Source organism: Ischnura elegans, chromosome 1, assembly GCF_921293095.1.
Source record: "Ischnura elegans chromosome 1, ioIscEleg1.1, whole genome shotgun sequence".
NCBI lineage: Eukaryota > Metazoa > Arthropoda > Insecta > Odonata > Coenagrionidae > Ischnura > Ischnura elegans.
In genome coordinates this window covers 137,857,907-137,875,476 of record NC_060246.1, presented here as the reverse complement: position 1 = coordinate 137,875,476, position 17,570 = coordinate 137,857,907, and the positions used below count along the sequence as shown (strand labels likewise).

Genomic DNA, 17,570 nt, shown 5'->3' with positions numbered 1-17,570 from the left:
ACTAGCTCATTCCCACGACCTTAGGAATGCTAACCAATACAGTAATTTCAATTTGCTCATATCCAACAAGTTCAGCTGTTTCAGTAAGAACTAATAAGTCAAAAAGAGAAATTAAAAATGTTATCCGGTAAAAAAGATTAAAAATTAGCATTTAATGTAAAATTAACTCATAATAAAATGAGGGAAAAATTCACACAAAACGTGTCACGCAAAAAAAGTCTGCATTTAGAGAACTTGTCCTAAATTTCGTGGACCTCTTGAAAAAGATAATGAGATCGCATACTCAACGCAAAAGCGTGCGTAGATAACTTGACCTTAGGCCAACCATTTATTAATACGGCACAGTTAACGCCGTAGACAGCCGTAGGACGGACAAGGAGAAGGAATTTTTTGATATAATAATAGATCGGGAACTCATAAATAATCCCTAAACTTAATATTAAACGAAAATTTGAGTGTATTTTTCATATGTTAAGCCCTCACTAAAATATAAAGAGTACGGTCAAAAATTTATTGAAATCTTCAAGATTTGAAGCCATATCAACGTCTGAGACCCGTATTTTCACTGTGAAATGAATCTGATTCAATCAAGTGTGCCTGTATTTATGAAAACAATTGATTTACCGAATTACCCCCCGATGGCCAAAGAAATGAGGCACCTACTATGTTGTTGGAGTACTCAGGTGAATGTCCTATTTTAATAGTATAATCAATCAGCATAAAAAATAAAATTAAACGATGTACCTTAACTCAGCCGGAAAAAGATTGATTTAACCGCACCAATGCCATAAAAAAACCTATATGAACAAGTAAAATGAATACGTGGAAACACTATCGTGTGCAGTCTTAAGCAGAATTGAAATGTGGCGGGATTGTGAAGGTGTGGAAACGGTGGATAAGGGAGAATGTGATAAGAGGGAGAGAGAGAATGACATGGGCGGGAGGGGGGAGACACTGAAGAGATGGAGTGGATTAGGCCCGGGAGGGGGAGGAGGGAGGGAGGGGGTTGGGGTAAATATTGAGGATGCAGAGAGGGCGCCAGCGAGGGTGGTGCGGCAAAAAGAGGAACATGGGAACTGGGCCGCAGATGTTTCCGACGTAACTGCGTCTGCAGCGGGCCTTATGGCCGCCGAGGCAAGCTGCGGTTTCACTCCGCCTGATTGGCCCCCCTCCCATCCCTTCGCAGTCCAACTCTTCTCGCCGATATATATATATATTCCCTTTATCCCCTTTCCTCCTCCACGGCGGCGCGGCGGCGGGGGTGTTCTCTCGCGAGACGACAAAAACGATTCGAATCCTTCCTCATCCGCCCCTTCGCCTTTCTAGTCCGTTTGTTCGCTTACATCCCTCTAAAAGTGTGAGCTGATTTCTTCACCAGACTTCACACTTCCATAAGTGGAATAAATTGGCTCGATACGAATCACTGCCGTTCAAAACACCCGAGGATAAAAAATGGGTATTATTGTAGATTGCAATGCATTAATTTCAAATAATATTCAACATACATATTTTTCATTAAATAATAAGTGAAGGATTTCAACCCATTTTAGTATTCCTGAGGAGAATGGAATAAAAGGCTAAAATTAAAATTTCCCGTGGCACTTTTTCAAGCGTAGGGCCCTTAAAGTTTAAGAAAAAAACCTTTACGAACATTTTATATAAAAATGGAAGATTTCATTAATTATTTCCTTTTAGTATTTCCAAATAGCAGAAAATTTAAGTAAAAATTAAAATTTTCATTAGCACCAGAAATTGAAAGGCCTTCGAGTTAAAAAAAAAACTTCACGTACAAATTGTCCAATGATAATAAAATTTGATTTAAAAAATCGCATATTTTTCAGAGCACGTCTTCAATAATATCTAGGATTTTTTTAAAAGCTGTTCTTTCTGAAAAAAATAGAGGTGTGATATTTTATAGTCCATATTCTCCAAAAGGACCATTTCGTATGGCGCCATAAACCACATTTAAAGTTTTCAATAAAATTTTTCACGATCCATGCTTGCGAGGGCGCCGATATATCCCCTACCGCGGCAAGGCTGCTCGGGGCGACAAACTCGGCCAAACTCCTTCCTCAATATTTCCATCCCCTTTGTCGTTACAGTCCGTTTGTTCCTTAACATCCCACGATGCGTGAGCTGATTTTATCATCAGAACTCACAGTCCCAAGCGTGAAATAAATTGTCTTGATGGGCAGAATACGAATAAGGGCGCTGTTCAAAACAGTCAAAGATTTTCTACGGATTTTATTGTGTACCAAAATAAAGGTTAAAAATAATATAATTTTATGATAATGCAAAAAATAGACTTCTTTAAGAGCAAAGAAATACAAACGCGCATACGAACCAGGTTTCCACTGGGTATTCATCAAAAAAATATTCTATATAAATTAAAGAAAATTACATGAGAAAACAAAATTTTCTTTTTTGCCCTTAGAGCACACGTTCTTGAATTCAAGGGCAACTCTTTAAGTATCTCTGATTTCATCACCCGATTTTATACTCTCGAGCGTGAAAGAAATTAGTATTACTGAAGAATACGAATATTATGTTCCAAACCTTCGAGGTTTTAATAAGGCAAAGGTTGAAGCTTCGAAAAAATTAATTATCTTTATAAAACAATCAAACCAAATATCAGCGCATTTCTGAGTGGTTCTTCCTAGGTGAAAAATTGCAATGTATTCACAATATCATACTCACTATTAAGGGACACCCAAAATGTTATTTCAAATTATAAAATTTTAGAGCCCCCTAGTTTACAAGCAAAAGTAAATCTTCCACAAAAAGAAATTTGTCCACAAAGATCAGCTCTCAACTAACCAAAACACCTTTGAGTTGAATCACTGGGTGAGCATTTATCATATTAGGTATTATATCACATATCAAGTATTAAAAGGTTTTTACATAGCCTGATTTTCTGATTCTTTGAAAACCTTTTTTCAGACTAAAATTAAATTGGAAAATAAAAGAGCTTAGATGAGGGATGATTAATTTTTCACAATTTTCGCAAAGAATAAATTCAGAGTCATTGCTGCCGTTTTAAGCCAAGTCATCGATATTAATTGCTCTTTGGACAAAAACTCTTGCTAGCCTGCGAAATAACAATGTTACGCCTGAATATTCTTATACCGGCCAAAATTTGATCAATGCCATAGTTAAACGTGAAACGACTAACTTGCATGAGAAAATTTACCAATATTAAATTTTCAAATCGATACAATTTAATAATATTCATATTGACCCCGTGAAACAGATTTTATCGCGAACATAACCATTCATCACCATTGCCCCCTGGGGCCACGAGAAAAAAGATACTCCCCGGAGAAATCGGGAAGTTATGGCTTTCAGCCAAATTGCTGTGGCGAGGAGTTCTATTATGGTGCTTCACACATTTTTATGAAGATATTTCAGGAATAGCTATTTTAGCGAACCTATTGAACTAAAACGCAGAAAAAACTGGAGCACCATTAATAATGAACGATGTCATTGGTACATAATATTTTCGTGGCAATGATTCATGCGAATAGGCTACATTGTATAATATACTCACATGAAATACCAGTCATAATACCAGTACCATACATAATACCAGTCAGCCTTGGTATAATCAGATATTTACCTTTAAAAAAAATATATATATATGAGGTCAAATTGTAATTAAAATAATAAAAATTGAGTCGTATAGACGGATTTGAGTAGTGTACACCCTTTCAATTTGATTTGAAGACCAATCTCAAATCGTCTCGTCATTTCCTTCCCCTGAGCGCTCTACGATTACACAGCTTCATCCTGCCTATTGGTTCTCGCGAAATTTCCTTCATTACCACTTACCACATCCCGGTAATATTCCACTTCCATTACACTTCCTCGATCAATTCATTCTGAAGATATTTTCTTCCCTAGAAACCTCATCCACTCCCACGATTTCCATTTACTCTACCAAATTCCTCATTCAGGTCGAAGCTTTTTTGGTTACGGTTGATAAAAAGAGGTTCTCCTAAAAAAATCTCCCGATAAAAAGAGAAATCTCCTAAAAATATTTAAGAGGGTTTAAAACAGAAGGGATATAAAATCATAATCCGCCATTTAAAATGGCCTGAAAACCTTTAAATTTGTAGTTTAAATGCTACTCAGTCGTTTTCCTAGGAATATGAACAGAAATAAGATATTTACAACAATAAAATAGCGATGAAAACAGATAAAATATCCTGAAATTCACTTAAAAATGATTATATTGAAAGCTTCACCATATATAAGGAACAGGGAGATTTACAATTAAATCACATCATATAACATCCAAAATGAACGGAGTCAATCCCGAGATCAGAATTGTTGTACCATTTATGTGACGCCCTTACTTTACCTATTCTTTAAAAAAATATAACCCAAAATTGAAAATAAATATAAGTTAACGTACTCAATCAAGCAGATCAAATCATAAAACGTCCCAGAGGCGACTTAATTTGTCCCAATTACAAAGTAATTGAACCACTTACACCACACATGTTTTTTCGAACTCGTGTTATTTTCCCATCAATGAAGTTCCGGAATGGAAAATAAATACCTTCGAGGAAATGAACTCGCCAAACATACACAGTGAACGCAGTGGCGAAATGCAGGGAAGGAAGAGGATAATAAAATGGGAGTTTAGTACCTTGATTACTCAGCGCCCGAAAGAGTGGGAGGGAGTAATGAGGCAAGCAACCCTCGTTTCTGGAACAATGGAACAGAAAGCGGTAGGAATGGATAGGTAGGTACGTCTGGCCCGAATTGACTCCCGGCGTCGGGCTAAGTGGGTTAGTCTGTGGAGTGGATCGAAGGAGGTAATTAAAATTCTTCAATTGAGCGGAAAGGATGGGAGGACTCACTCCCCTTTGCCCAATAACTTTTCCCGTGAAGCCGATTCCTGGCTCTTCTTTAGTTTCTATTTGCAAAGCAGCACTCACTCCTGGCGGCCAACTCCTCCGTCAAGTTTGCCATTCGTTTTATTTAGTCTATTAGCGTCTCTCTCGGCAAACGAAGTTCTTCAAGCTCAGATGGCCTGGCTAATAGGAGACAAAAGAGGTATTTTCCCCCATTGGTTTCATTTTAAAAAGTTTTGAAAATAAATAAAAATAGCGTGCTCAGGACCATTCACAATTCATTCAGCCCGAAAGCTGAACGATGGAAATATTGAATGGATGACCTAATTTGGGTCTTCTGAAACCAATTAACATTTATTTTAAATTAGGAATAGTAAAGAATGTTTCACGACCCAATGCGCGGGTAATTAAAATGTAATGTAATATTAAATTTTCAATTAGGAAAATCTCACATTGAACTGTGTACGTAGCCTATGTACAGTGAAAAACAGGGCGCAATAAATTTTTATAATTCTGTCTTGGAATAAAAACAAGGCTACAATCGTAACTACGCAATAAATCGCTAATAACACCAGCAAGAAAGGCTGTCGAAAGAGAGAAATCAGACACATTAATCAATGATTTAAGTTAAACATTGGAGTGGAAGGTAATTACAACTGTGTTTGCCATTACTGAGGACAAGATTTGATTTGAAATCAAAAACAAGTTGGTATCAAACGAACACATTCCGCTTAAATGAATTCTTGTGGCCCGGAGTCATCGTTAGTTTGAGAAGTTCCACCAGGGCGCCCGCAGGATTTTCACGAGAAGATAGGATTAAGGGAAAAAGGGGGTTGGATACAGGAGTAATGCGATGAGACGTTTCGCACCACCGACACTCGAGCAAATGGAAAACAGTTGAGAGACTTCGAGGCGCCACCGAGAAGCGGGTATTGGATTACGGAATTCGGATATCTCCTTTTGGGAATTTTCATCCACTCGAGAGAAGAAGAGTTCCGCGATTGGAAATGAAGACGCTCTCTCCGGAGACTTGATCGTATTCCGCAGCGATTCACTTCACAACGGTTCGAGTAGCTTAAATGAGAGGGAGATATAGACGTCAGTGTTTACTTTTAGCGTTTCTTAAGATAAGTCCATATTTAAAGAGATTGATTTGATACGGCATTGTACTGATACCTGCACGAAATGACTTCGCACGGAAAGTAAGTTAAAAGGCAATTACCGTAAGATTTTAGAATATAGAAAGGAATTTATTGTGCTGGAGCAAGCTTCGTGAGAACTAAGTACAATTAGAACACGAACCCTCAAAATTTACAATTATTGGAGTACAAAGTCTCTATTTGGATAAACCAGATATATATTAACTAAATCTCTATATTTTTCAAATGAAAAAAAATCTCCCCCAATTACACTAACTCGACACAAAATTACTATTTTTACAGCAGATAAAGTAGGATGTAAAAATTACGAACCTATATTGCAGATAGTTCCGGTACTATCATACTTTAAATCCTTAGTAGAAATACCTACATTTCACTGGGACGATTTCATAACGTAGCTTTCAACTTTATGACTAGGAAAATCATCCACAGTCGAAACCACGCATAAAATTGCTGAAAATTAAGGATGAAGTATCTCCCATGTGCTAATAGCGCAGATACTATTGATTTCAATATTTCCATTTCATATCACGTAATAGAACCCTAGAATCACGCAATCCCAGATAATAACGTAATAGTAACGAAATATAATCACGTAATCCCAGACCCGCCAGGCATTTCGCCGTCATTTTTTTTGCACAGTATATACGCCATATCTGTTTGACTAATATTACGAAATCGAAATAATAAATCCTTATTTGGAATCAATTTTATCCGTGTGTTTAGAGCGCATGTGCGCAAAAACCAATCTCGTATTACATGTAGCCATTAAACGTATATCTAATCGTACTGTAGCCATTAAACGTATGTACATAGCATATCCTATCTCTTGCAGAAAAATAATTAAAAGTAGTGTACGAGATTAATAGGTCAAAGTTATACAAATATATATTAAAATCTCAGAGGTTGGCTTGTGGAAAATAAGGACACAGATCAACTATCGGAAACTGAAGTATTGAATGCATTTCACCAGTTCAATCATTGGGATATACTAAGCCTAGAGATCACATCGCTAAGCTAATTTGGAATACTCATATATATATATATGCTTATCTGATCGTCTACCTCGGCCTAATTATTCCTTTGGCCAGAAATATTTCCGGCAAACCCTCTTCAAAACGCAAGTTACAAACAAAATATTAATTGCATTACTAAACAAACCGCATACGTGGTTGTCGGAGAAAAAAAAAGTTTACCCACATAGACTGGCAGTGAATTTTTTATCGAAACGCTTTGAGTAACTGCATGACCGTCACTCTATTGCTTTATGCCATAAAAGAAGCACTAGTATTGCATTCAAAAGGTTTTAGATGTATTTCAAATCGCACTCTACGTAAATCAAAGGGTACTGAAGGACATGGAAATAGTAATCCATGCTCACTGGGATTCAATGAAGCATGGATCTTCTCTAAATTTATTTTGCAATTAACTAATAGATGCTAATTAGTACCCAACGGTATAAAAACGAAATACCATGCTGCGCAGAACTTTGTGTTTACCTGACCTTAATGTGTTTAAGCATCAAAAAATACTGAAACTGAAACGCTGGCATACTCAAAAATTTGCTCGCTCAATTTAAAATTAGTTCAATTGAAACGTAAGCAGTACTTCATGCTCTGAATGCTTGCAAAGATAAAATGTGTACTATAGTTTGTTATTTTCATTTTTTTTTAAATCCAACATAACATTGCCTTAGGGGAGCTCTCCAGAGATAAGATGTGAGCCCATGAATTTTTCATTCCGCTTCCTCAGAATGAATTGGATTTCGGGAAGCATTCAAGTAAACAGGAATCAAAGTGATATGCACGACAATTCCTCTTAGGATAAGCTAGGGAGGATTTTGGAAGAAAGTGTCGCGATGTATCATTCGGATGACGAAATCTACCAATAGCAAAAGCGGTTCGCAAGAGTTTCGTAAGTAATTCGGCACCTTCGAGTTTTGGCTCAATTTTGGTTGATGTCACAGATTTATCCAAATAGGGGAATTATTTGAAGTTTGGCTCACGTTGAGGGATAACTTCTGAGAAAACCGATCATTTCCATCATTTCGTTACCAAGAGGAGTCGTTCCAATGGAGGAAGCTGTAAAATGAAAAGGCTAAGTCTACAGCACCTCTAGGTGGTAATCATGTGACACTACCGATGAATAATGAGCAAGATAAGCTAAAATAATCAAATTCAAATTGAGAGTGCGATAATTAAACCGAATATTGCAAATCGGGTCGTAAATAATAATTGTTTTACGTAGTAAAGCCAAAAAATTGAAAATTATATTGCAAAATTCCCTTGAATTGATGCTAGATGGCACTAAAGGACGCAGTCTCAATGTTACAACTCTTAGGAATCTGTAAAACCCTACTTCGAACAATAAATGACTCATTGAGCGGTTCTTTGAAGACATAAGAGCTCTCCGAGTGTGACCATTATCATTGAAAGCTATAGAATAACCTGCCATGGATAAGATGTGAGCCATGAAAATTTTCATACTTCTTCCCCAGAAGGGGTTGGAGTTCGGGAAGAATTATAATTCGCAGTGATGGGCACGGCAATGTCTCTTGGTGGCATTATTTTGGAAGGATTTAAGATAAATGTATCACGAGCCGTCATCACCTGTCCCTCGGCAAATATGTCCAGAGATTTTTCTGCAGGCGAATTCCCTACGATTGTGACACTTACCGATCATGAGGAGAGAGACGGTGAGGTGTTCCCTGCCGGTGGCCTTGAGTGCTCCGAGGACGGTGCCGACGAGGGCGCAGCACACGCCGACGAAGGCGATGGCGAGCACGAACCAGCGGACGGAGGCGGGCTGCCCCGCGCCACCCACGCCAGCCGCACTCAGGCCGCAGCACGACTTGGGGGGGCCGTCCTCGTCAGAGGCGTAGTGCGTGCCCCCACCGCCGCCGCCGCCCCCGCTGCCGCCCGTCGCTCCCGGCACCACAGCTGCCCCCAAGGGGACGACTCCCGCACCTCCGCCGCCCCCCCTGCCCCCGCCACCACCGCCTCTGCACCTGCAAATGCAGAAAGAAAAATAAATATGAAGTTGGATGAGAAAAATGTGGGTCAAAGAGAGAATTAAGGTATAGGGAATGGGATGGAATGATTTGCGGAATGCAAATTAATCGTGCATTACCCACATTTCTAGCGGTTGTGTGAGGGTGTTAAGGACTGCATCTACTGCATTCAAATCTGTATTATTGATTTCACACTATAAATAATTATTCACGTAATATGAGTAAATATTTAGTGAAAAGAATGATGAATTTCACGGTGATGGCAATGCCATTCAACAAATATGAATGAAAAACCATTTCGCTGCCACTCAGAATTTATATTTCTCATCTCGGAAATGTTATGATTATAAAATTAATACCGCGCAGAACAAGCCATTTGAGATATCCTCGTGTCAACGAGCAGGCGCGCAGCCAGAAATTAAGGCTACGAGGGTGTTAGAAGTAACTAATGCTGGGATGAATAGTATACGGGAGGCACGGATGCCCTCCCCCAGAAATTTTTTAAGATAAATGGTTCAAAATGGTGAGTTTTACGGCTTTCTAAGGGATATGATATTAATCCTTAAACTATTCTATATGTAATAGATATCCAATGGATTAATTGTTAAAATTTCTCTCACTTCTGGGGGGTGTTTTATCTGCCTACTCCCTCGCTTTCCCCCTCGCTCCGCCACTGTAAACAAGAATGTTTTGTTTCAGAATATAAATTAGACGTTTTTCAAAACTTCCCATGTTTTTTTTAAATATCATACGATTGATATAATATCAAAAATAATTATATTTTTAACCAAACCACCTTATCGCCATAAGCAGTTAATCACCTGTTCTATATTACGATTATAAAAAAATATTAATCTCTAGGAATTTTTCTACTCGTCTTTACCATACCGGTGCGTCATACCTACGCAATAGATACAGCTGACTTCGTGAAAGGCACGCAAAAGCAAAGATATTTTCGTTGCACTCGCTGGTGGGTTTACGCAAATTCGCAATTGGGGCAAGGCTCAATTTGAACATGATAGCTCCTAATCCACAGAAAGTAAAATCCACAGTTTACCTCCGTCTATCAACATTACAATTCATCTTCATGGTTAGTAAAATGATAATATCCCGAAAGAAGGAATGTTCACTAACAACACAAATATACTGACTCAAGGAAAACATTAGCCATGGTGTGCGTTTCATCATTTAACTAGACATTCAAAATATAAACGTCTCCAGGTACTTTGTGGCTTAACCGCTATAAATTGCGCGTTCCAGCGTAAACATGCAAACAAGAAAAAAAATCGCTTGGAATAATTATCAGTGATTTCTCTTCTTTCGCAAAAATTGCAATGAAATCACTTTACCGGGGAAATTCAAAGAGGCATAATAATACTTGGATATCGTGATTTCTAATTTTTGTAAAGTAAACAGGGCAATTACCCTCATACTCTCTGGGTCGGACGTAAAAATAAGGATGTTCGTATGGACCTAGAAATTTGGATAGACCTTAGGTAGACCCGTGGCAGCTTAACGAATGATCCCTAGTCGCTGGTAGGTTTTTGACAAATTCGCGAGGCAGGAATGTTAGCGGATGTAGGTGTATGTATAGTGAGGCTGTCAACGTTTGCGGTGGCTAAGGCATTATGAGCATCGTGTTGGGGGCTTTGTCCGAACGAGTTTTAACCCGGGTGCGCCTCACGCACTTCAACGCCCGCGCTTGGATTAACGAGCTTCCGGAGAATTACTGTTACGAGGCCGCGCGCGGCGCGCCGGCATTTACATAAAGCGATTTGCATATTCACGAAGCCGTTGTTTATGAAAACCTTTCTTCTTTTCAGTTTGATGGGCTCCGCGGAGCAAGATGTGTTACGCAAGGTCCTAGCGGACGGGCCCCCGCGCGTAATTTATTTCAGGAGTAATTAGGCACACTCGTGATGTTGACTCAGCGAATAGAAACTTAATGCGCCGTCAACATTTAGATATCAATATAACAGGGGACTGTTTTTGCCAAGCGTGATGAAGGACAACGAAATAAGATATATGTATAATTTTGCAGTCTTTAAAGAAGTAAAACAATTACACCAACATGACTTTAGCACATCTTTTGACTGCTTGCATAACATTGTTGTATTCTAAGAAAACTGCTGCATGCTTTAAGTGATGAAAAATTAAACGCAGATGCCCAATTCCAAAGAATATCTAGAAATTGAGAGATAACCTACCATGGGTAAGCATTATTACGTAAGGTATTAGCCCTAGCGTGGCGTTAACTGAAAACTCTTGCTAGTTATGTAAATGAACTGATTTTATAAAGAGAAACGAAGATTATGATATACTATTCGAAGGAAATCAAGCCAATCACAGTGGTGGATCCAGAATAGAGACAAGGAAGGCGGCTAGGAGGGAGACCTGGGGGGTAACCTCCCAGCAGTAGCGGGGGTCCGAAAAATTACCATTTTATGTAAGTAGTATAAAATGGATGCCCCAGGGCTAGAGCCCCCCTCTCTGAATCCGCCATTGAATCCTCATATGTATTGCGGAATAATAAAGTTCAATAAAGTTCAAAAAACAAAACCATTTCGGGTAAATGCATTTTGAGCGTGTCATATTGAATATAAAATTAGTGTTAACATGGAGGCAAATTTAATGAATGTACGTAACAAATTCCCTTATGGAGAGAGCGAGTGTACGCTAGAAGAAAATGACGGAGAGGGTTTTGAGGGGGTGTAGGGAGACAGTGAAGGGGGGTAAACGAAGTAAGAGCAGAATAGGTCGAAGATGGGGGTTAATATAGGTCGAGTCGGTCGGAATGAGATGCCGAGGGCAGTGGGTGAGGCGGATGGTTGGATTTTTTTCGTCATGATACTCGAGGGGTGTGGGGGTTGATGAGGGTACGCCCGAGGAGATGAATGAGAGGGAGAGGCGGAGAAGGGAGGCTCCTTTCTATGGGAGTCAGTGTCCTGTGGCAATGTTAGGATGCCCGAGGCGGAAGCAGCGAGCAAGGGTGAGGAGAAAGCATCCCTCGGGCGAGTGAGACGAGCGACGCGACGGAGGGAAAAGTTGAGTTGGCGGAAAGGAAGGGTGTTGAGAACAAATCAGACCACCTGCATGCTGCAACGGATAATCAACTGACTAATCAACGCCTGATCATCCGCGAACCTTACTGAGTTAAACATCATTCCTCCCGTATAAAATGGTTTCAGGCTTAATTCTGTGGAATAATGCTATATTTCAATGATTGAAACATAAATAGTAATTTCCACACTATTTAATTTATCACTTAACGACCGAACATGGTTTCGACATTTTGACCTTGAAAATGACACAAAGTGTCGAAACCATGGTAGGTCGTTATGTGTTAAATTAAATAGTGTGGAAATTACCATTTTTGCTTTAATCATGGATCATTCCTCCCACTTTTACTCCAGCTTCCAACTCATTCCACGCTTCTCTTACCATTTCCTCAGCGTACACGCTCAAAAGCAGCGGCGCGGCGATAGAGGACAGCCTTGCCTCACCCCTAGGCCAATGTTTACCCACCCAGATTCTCTGTCCACTACCCTCACTTGTGCAGTCTGGGCCATATATAGATTACGAATTAGTCTCTTATCCCTCCAATCTGCATCTATTTTCTTAAGAATATCCATTACCTTTACCCAGTACACTCTATCATACACTTTTTCAAAATCCACGAAATAGGCAAAAACGTCCCGGGAATGAATGGTAGTAGAACTAAAAGTTATTTATGAGATCATAGCTTACATACGAACAATGTCAGCTACGACGCAAATCCCCCCTCATTGCACCGCGGCTGTATTCACGCAAATTAATTGTGGAGATATCTGTATAGCATATTGTGAAAAGAAAAATGCACTTACTGTTATTATATATACTTTATGAACAGCGAGTCTAGCATCGTAATGAGATCAGCCACACACCCGTGCGTGATTCGTAAAAGAAAAATAAATCTACAATAAGTCTACAGCATTTTTTCGGGCTGAATTGAATTTTTAACATCGATCGCAAAGATAAATGTTTCTGCATAAAACGAGTATAATGACTATGGCATACTTTAGTATGTTCCCGGCCATTCCAGCATACATCTGGGTTTTAAAAAAATCAACAAATTCATTAAAGTCAACGTGAAGATGCACGTCAGGCTTTAATAGCAACCAAAACTTCATGAATTGATAAATAGACGAGAAAGGATACCCCTCATTGAAAAAGAAGGAATGAATTCAGAGGCGTGAAAAAGCAGTGAAAAAAGAATCATGAACCAGTTGCATGCGTCCACACTCAGCGCAGAGGTAGGAAAATATTATTTTTCACGCGAGGCGGCTTGAATCTCTTCCCTCGCCACGGGATTGTCGCTCCGCTTAGCGCGCTGCATATCAAAAAGGAGCTGAGGCGAAAATCCACGTGTTGGCAATCCAGTTTTACAAAGGCCATCAATCCATGAAACTAGACCGATTTTACCATTTCCTTTCTCAATCCGTTAAAAGACGTCACATTTATATTTCGAAAAATGTAAATAGGTGCTGACAAATTAAAAAAAAAACTGCACACAATATATCGTTGAATATCCATTATGAATACGGTGTCTGTTAATTAAAAAATAGGACGCGAATCTCTTCACTAAGTCTCCCCAAAGTATTTAATTGGAATAATTCAATGCATTTCAAAAAGGTAAATTCAATACGCAAGAGTGTCAGAAGTAAAATGTACCGTGAGCACAGATATCTCTCAACGTGTCACGAAGAACACCATTAGAACCGTTCTATTTTATCAAACCAAACAGAAACTAATACAAAAGAGTGATTATATTTGGAACGGATAGATAGAAGAATATATTCTGCCCCCGAAAAATAAATGACATTAATGCATGCCGACTCGAATCTAAAAAGTCAAATGCACCAAAAAATTCTGCTAAATTTTTATTTTTCATTTACAGGTTAGAAGACATTGTCCCAATACCATACTTGCCATTCTTCTATTGAGACTGCCAGCTGGGTAGCGCGCAGATGTAGAGGAAAACTCTAGCCGCCAAACGTAACCAATCCCCTAAAAATATCTCTCTCAAGGGTATAGAGTATATATATCTCATAACAAGATTCACCACTATACAGCATCATTAATCTCACAATGGAGGGAATAAAAGAGGGCGAAATGCTAAGGATGATAAAACTTAACGCTTCCCCGGGATATCAATGCTGAGTGTGAAGCACAGAACCCTCTCTCAGACGCGCCCGATATATGAGGGGAAAAATACCTTTGATGCTGGCTGCAACCCATTTCCCACCCTTAGCTATCCCGCCCTTACATCCTCGTCCAATCTACGGCGTTTCAACTCCCCACGCCCCTGCAACACACCTTCGATGACAGCGACGCGACGTGAGCGGGGCCGCGGGGGTCGCCGGAGGAAACAGCGAGACAAATGAGGTGCGATTCCGCGGCGTGGAGGAAAACAAGAGCAGTGCGAAGGATGCGAAAAAGCGGAAGGACGAGGAGAAGGAGAGAGAAAGGGAGAGAAAGAGCGAGCAAGGAGATTCCCCACCCAAAGGATTACGAGGACGCAACACTCCTGCTAGACCGGATGGATTTTGCCTTTTTTCGTTGCTAATTAATTCAAACATCATGTCGTCATCTTGATATTCTCAAGTTAATCTGTATCTTCTCGCGTGGGTACCATGCGCACCTATTTTTATCTCGAACAATTAGTGAATATTACATATGAGGGAGTGAGAAGCCAAGGGGTTCTAGTGATTTTTTCTACACAAAGGTACTGATATCGATAATAGAAATATACAAAAATTTGGTGGCCAAATGATAACGGTGAGTCTCTTTTCTGTACTGACATCTAGTGGAAAATGAAATCCACAACTAAATATCTGGATGACCTTGATTTTTTTTTTCCTAACTTCTGTACCTAACTCATTTTATAAAAAAAGCACATACACCCCTCGGTTTCTCATTCCCTCACATATGGTAAGTCAAATTCGGGACGTCAAAACTCGAAAAATGCTGCTAAAACCTATATATTTCATTTTTAGCGGCGTCAACAATGAATTGCACACGTCATACACAAGAAAGATCGCAGTACAAGTAATTCTTATTTTTCCTTTCCTTAATTTTCAGAATACTCTACCGCTCCTGTCCTCTTTCAACCTTTATTTTTACATTCGTTTGTTAAGGCCGCTATACACGGTGAATGATCGCGCGAATGAAAAATTCGCGAATGAACCGTAATGCGCATGATAATTCAGAGTCAGTTAGAACATGTTCTATATTGGTCGCACGATCATGTGAATGATCACGTGATCATTCAGCATTATCATTCGCATGGTCATTCACCGCGTATAGCGGCTTTTACGCTAGTTTTGGCCCTGGTTTGATTCCCGATGCTGGTATGAACAATAAGCCATGACTAAACGATGTGAAAATATAACTGTAAATTTGAGGAAAATATCACGTACCTACTTATTGCACAGTTACGGAGGTAACAGACACGATAATAAACGTTTTATGCGTCTTTTTTTTACGAAATCATTACTTTCCTAAAGTCATTGCCCAAAGCATAAGGGACGCGTCTTACACGAAAGCGCGTGGTATATATAATTACTTGGTAAAGTGCAGACTCAGCCCAAATTTTCCTGAGGTTAAATAAAAAATTATGTCACAAAAAATAGGGAGGAAAACTTTTCACAGATTTTGAGATGAATAAAAATGTTGCAAAGGGTCTGCATCTTCTACCCACATTGAAACTTTCAAGATGATGAGTGATTTTTAAACAGGCAATACATGAAAAAAGACCGATCGTGCAAGAGTGATGTGTCCTCTAAAGAGCGCAAATCAAGGAATCTGGAAACTAATTTAAGATGTTCACCTCGTATCATGCCGTACCACAGGTAACTGCGTGACACTGCTTTATAAAGGAAAAAATGAAACGAAAATTACGATTCGCTACTCAAATTTTACAGATTTAGTTTTTTTTCGCATCGGTTAACTATGTGCAGTATGTTGCTCATACCTCCATCAGTCATCATACTGGAACCGAAGTAGCGTTCAAAACGAGAGCAAAAAAGAGAGAGGGGCAAAATGGCCAAAAAAATGGGAGGAAATGGAAAATGACGAATTATTTGCAGGTAAGACAAAATTAAAGGCAAATGATTTAATTTCCATAGCTTTATTTATTTTACAAAATATTTTCCCTTGAATTGATAGGAAATGTTTCTTTCACACTTTATCTATTTATATTTAGCAATTTTTTGCTACAGTATAAAAATACTTCTAATATATGACTTGTGAGCAAAGTAACTCAGCCCGCGAAGAAGCAATTACACCGTCACGAAACTTGGCCGAGATAAAATTGTAAAATATTCAAAGGAAAGCGACCTATCGCTCCCATAAAAAGGAGAAAAAAAAAAGTATGGCTTATTGTTCCTTGCATGTCTTTCCGAGGTTGCAACGTATTAAAAAAAGCACCGCCAAGTATTTTTTGAAACCGTAATGGAAATGCGCAACCGTATAAAGAACATTCCCGGGGCACACAATGAATCCGCCATCATATGGGGAGCCGCTGCTCTTCGAACCGCTCATATCTACTCTTTCGGTAATATGAATTGCTCGGGGACCTTCTACTCCCTTCTATCCCTTACCAATCCACGCAATACGCGACCCGACCCAGTCAAGAGAGACCCAGATTCGAGAATTAAAATAAAAAAAACGCTCGCTTGCTCGCTCACATCTTATTGAGCTCATGCGGAACATTTAAAGCCAAAAAGAGAGAGAGGAAGCATCCATATTTCCCCATTGCGGTTGATGACGGGGGAGGTACAATCGTTTTCATCTCGTCGGCGATAGCGGACCGCGATTTGCGGCGTTTCCAATTGAAATGCATTCCATTCTGCTCGCGTCCCAGCAATATTTTTCCCGCAATCAAGAACGAAGCACTCGGATAAATGGATGTGTGACACGCCAGTGTTAAATGAAAACTCTAATGGGGAAAATTACAAGAACGAGTAATGTAAGTGAAGCACTGAAGTTTTCACCCAGCCGCGTATTGACACTTCCTTTCCACGATCATAAGCGTGCGGGGGAAAAATTTGCATCACGTCGTTCATTAGGAAATTCAAGAAAAAAATTACTGATTTATTCTTCCATCATTCTTAAAAGGTAACAAAAGTTATAATCGCAAGAAAATTGCAAGGCATTGGTGAATTATTATTTAAACACGAAGTGCTCCAGTTTCGTTCGTTGAATAATTTTTCAAAGCTGAAAAATTAAATAAATTACTTGGTGTCCAACCGATTTCTGAAAAGAAATTGAATCTTGTCATTATATATATCATAGAGACTAACTAACTGTTAACTTGGTGGGATATTATTACTATCACATGCTTGAAGGATTTGATTCTTTCCCGGCGAATCATGTTGAAGAACTCTTTTCGGGAAATCAGCCGGGCCAGGATGGACATGGCAGCAATGTCCATTCTGACCTGGCTGATTTCCCGAGAAGAGCTCATTTTCAAATGCTTGTTTCAAGCTTGTACAAAAGACT

At 39.3% G+C, this 17,570-nt stretch overlaps 1 protein-coding gene across 2 annotated transcripts in view; it reads right to left on the bottom strand.

The window, feature by feature from the left end:
• The window catches only part of LOC124170692, a 966,542-nt gene that overhangs the window by 140,709 nt on the left and 808,263 nt on the right, over nucleotides 1–17,570 (bottom strand). For both annotated transcript variants that reach the window (XM_046549599.1, XM_046549607.1), the window contains exon 6: nucleotides 8,695–9,026. In XM_046549599.1, the coding sequence (XP_046405555.1) occupies nucleotides 8,695–9,026 (332 nt within the window). The remainder of the gene's footprint in view (nucleotides 1–8,694; nucleotides 9,027–17,570) is intronic.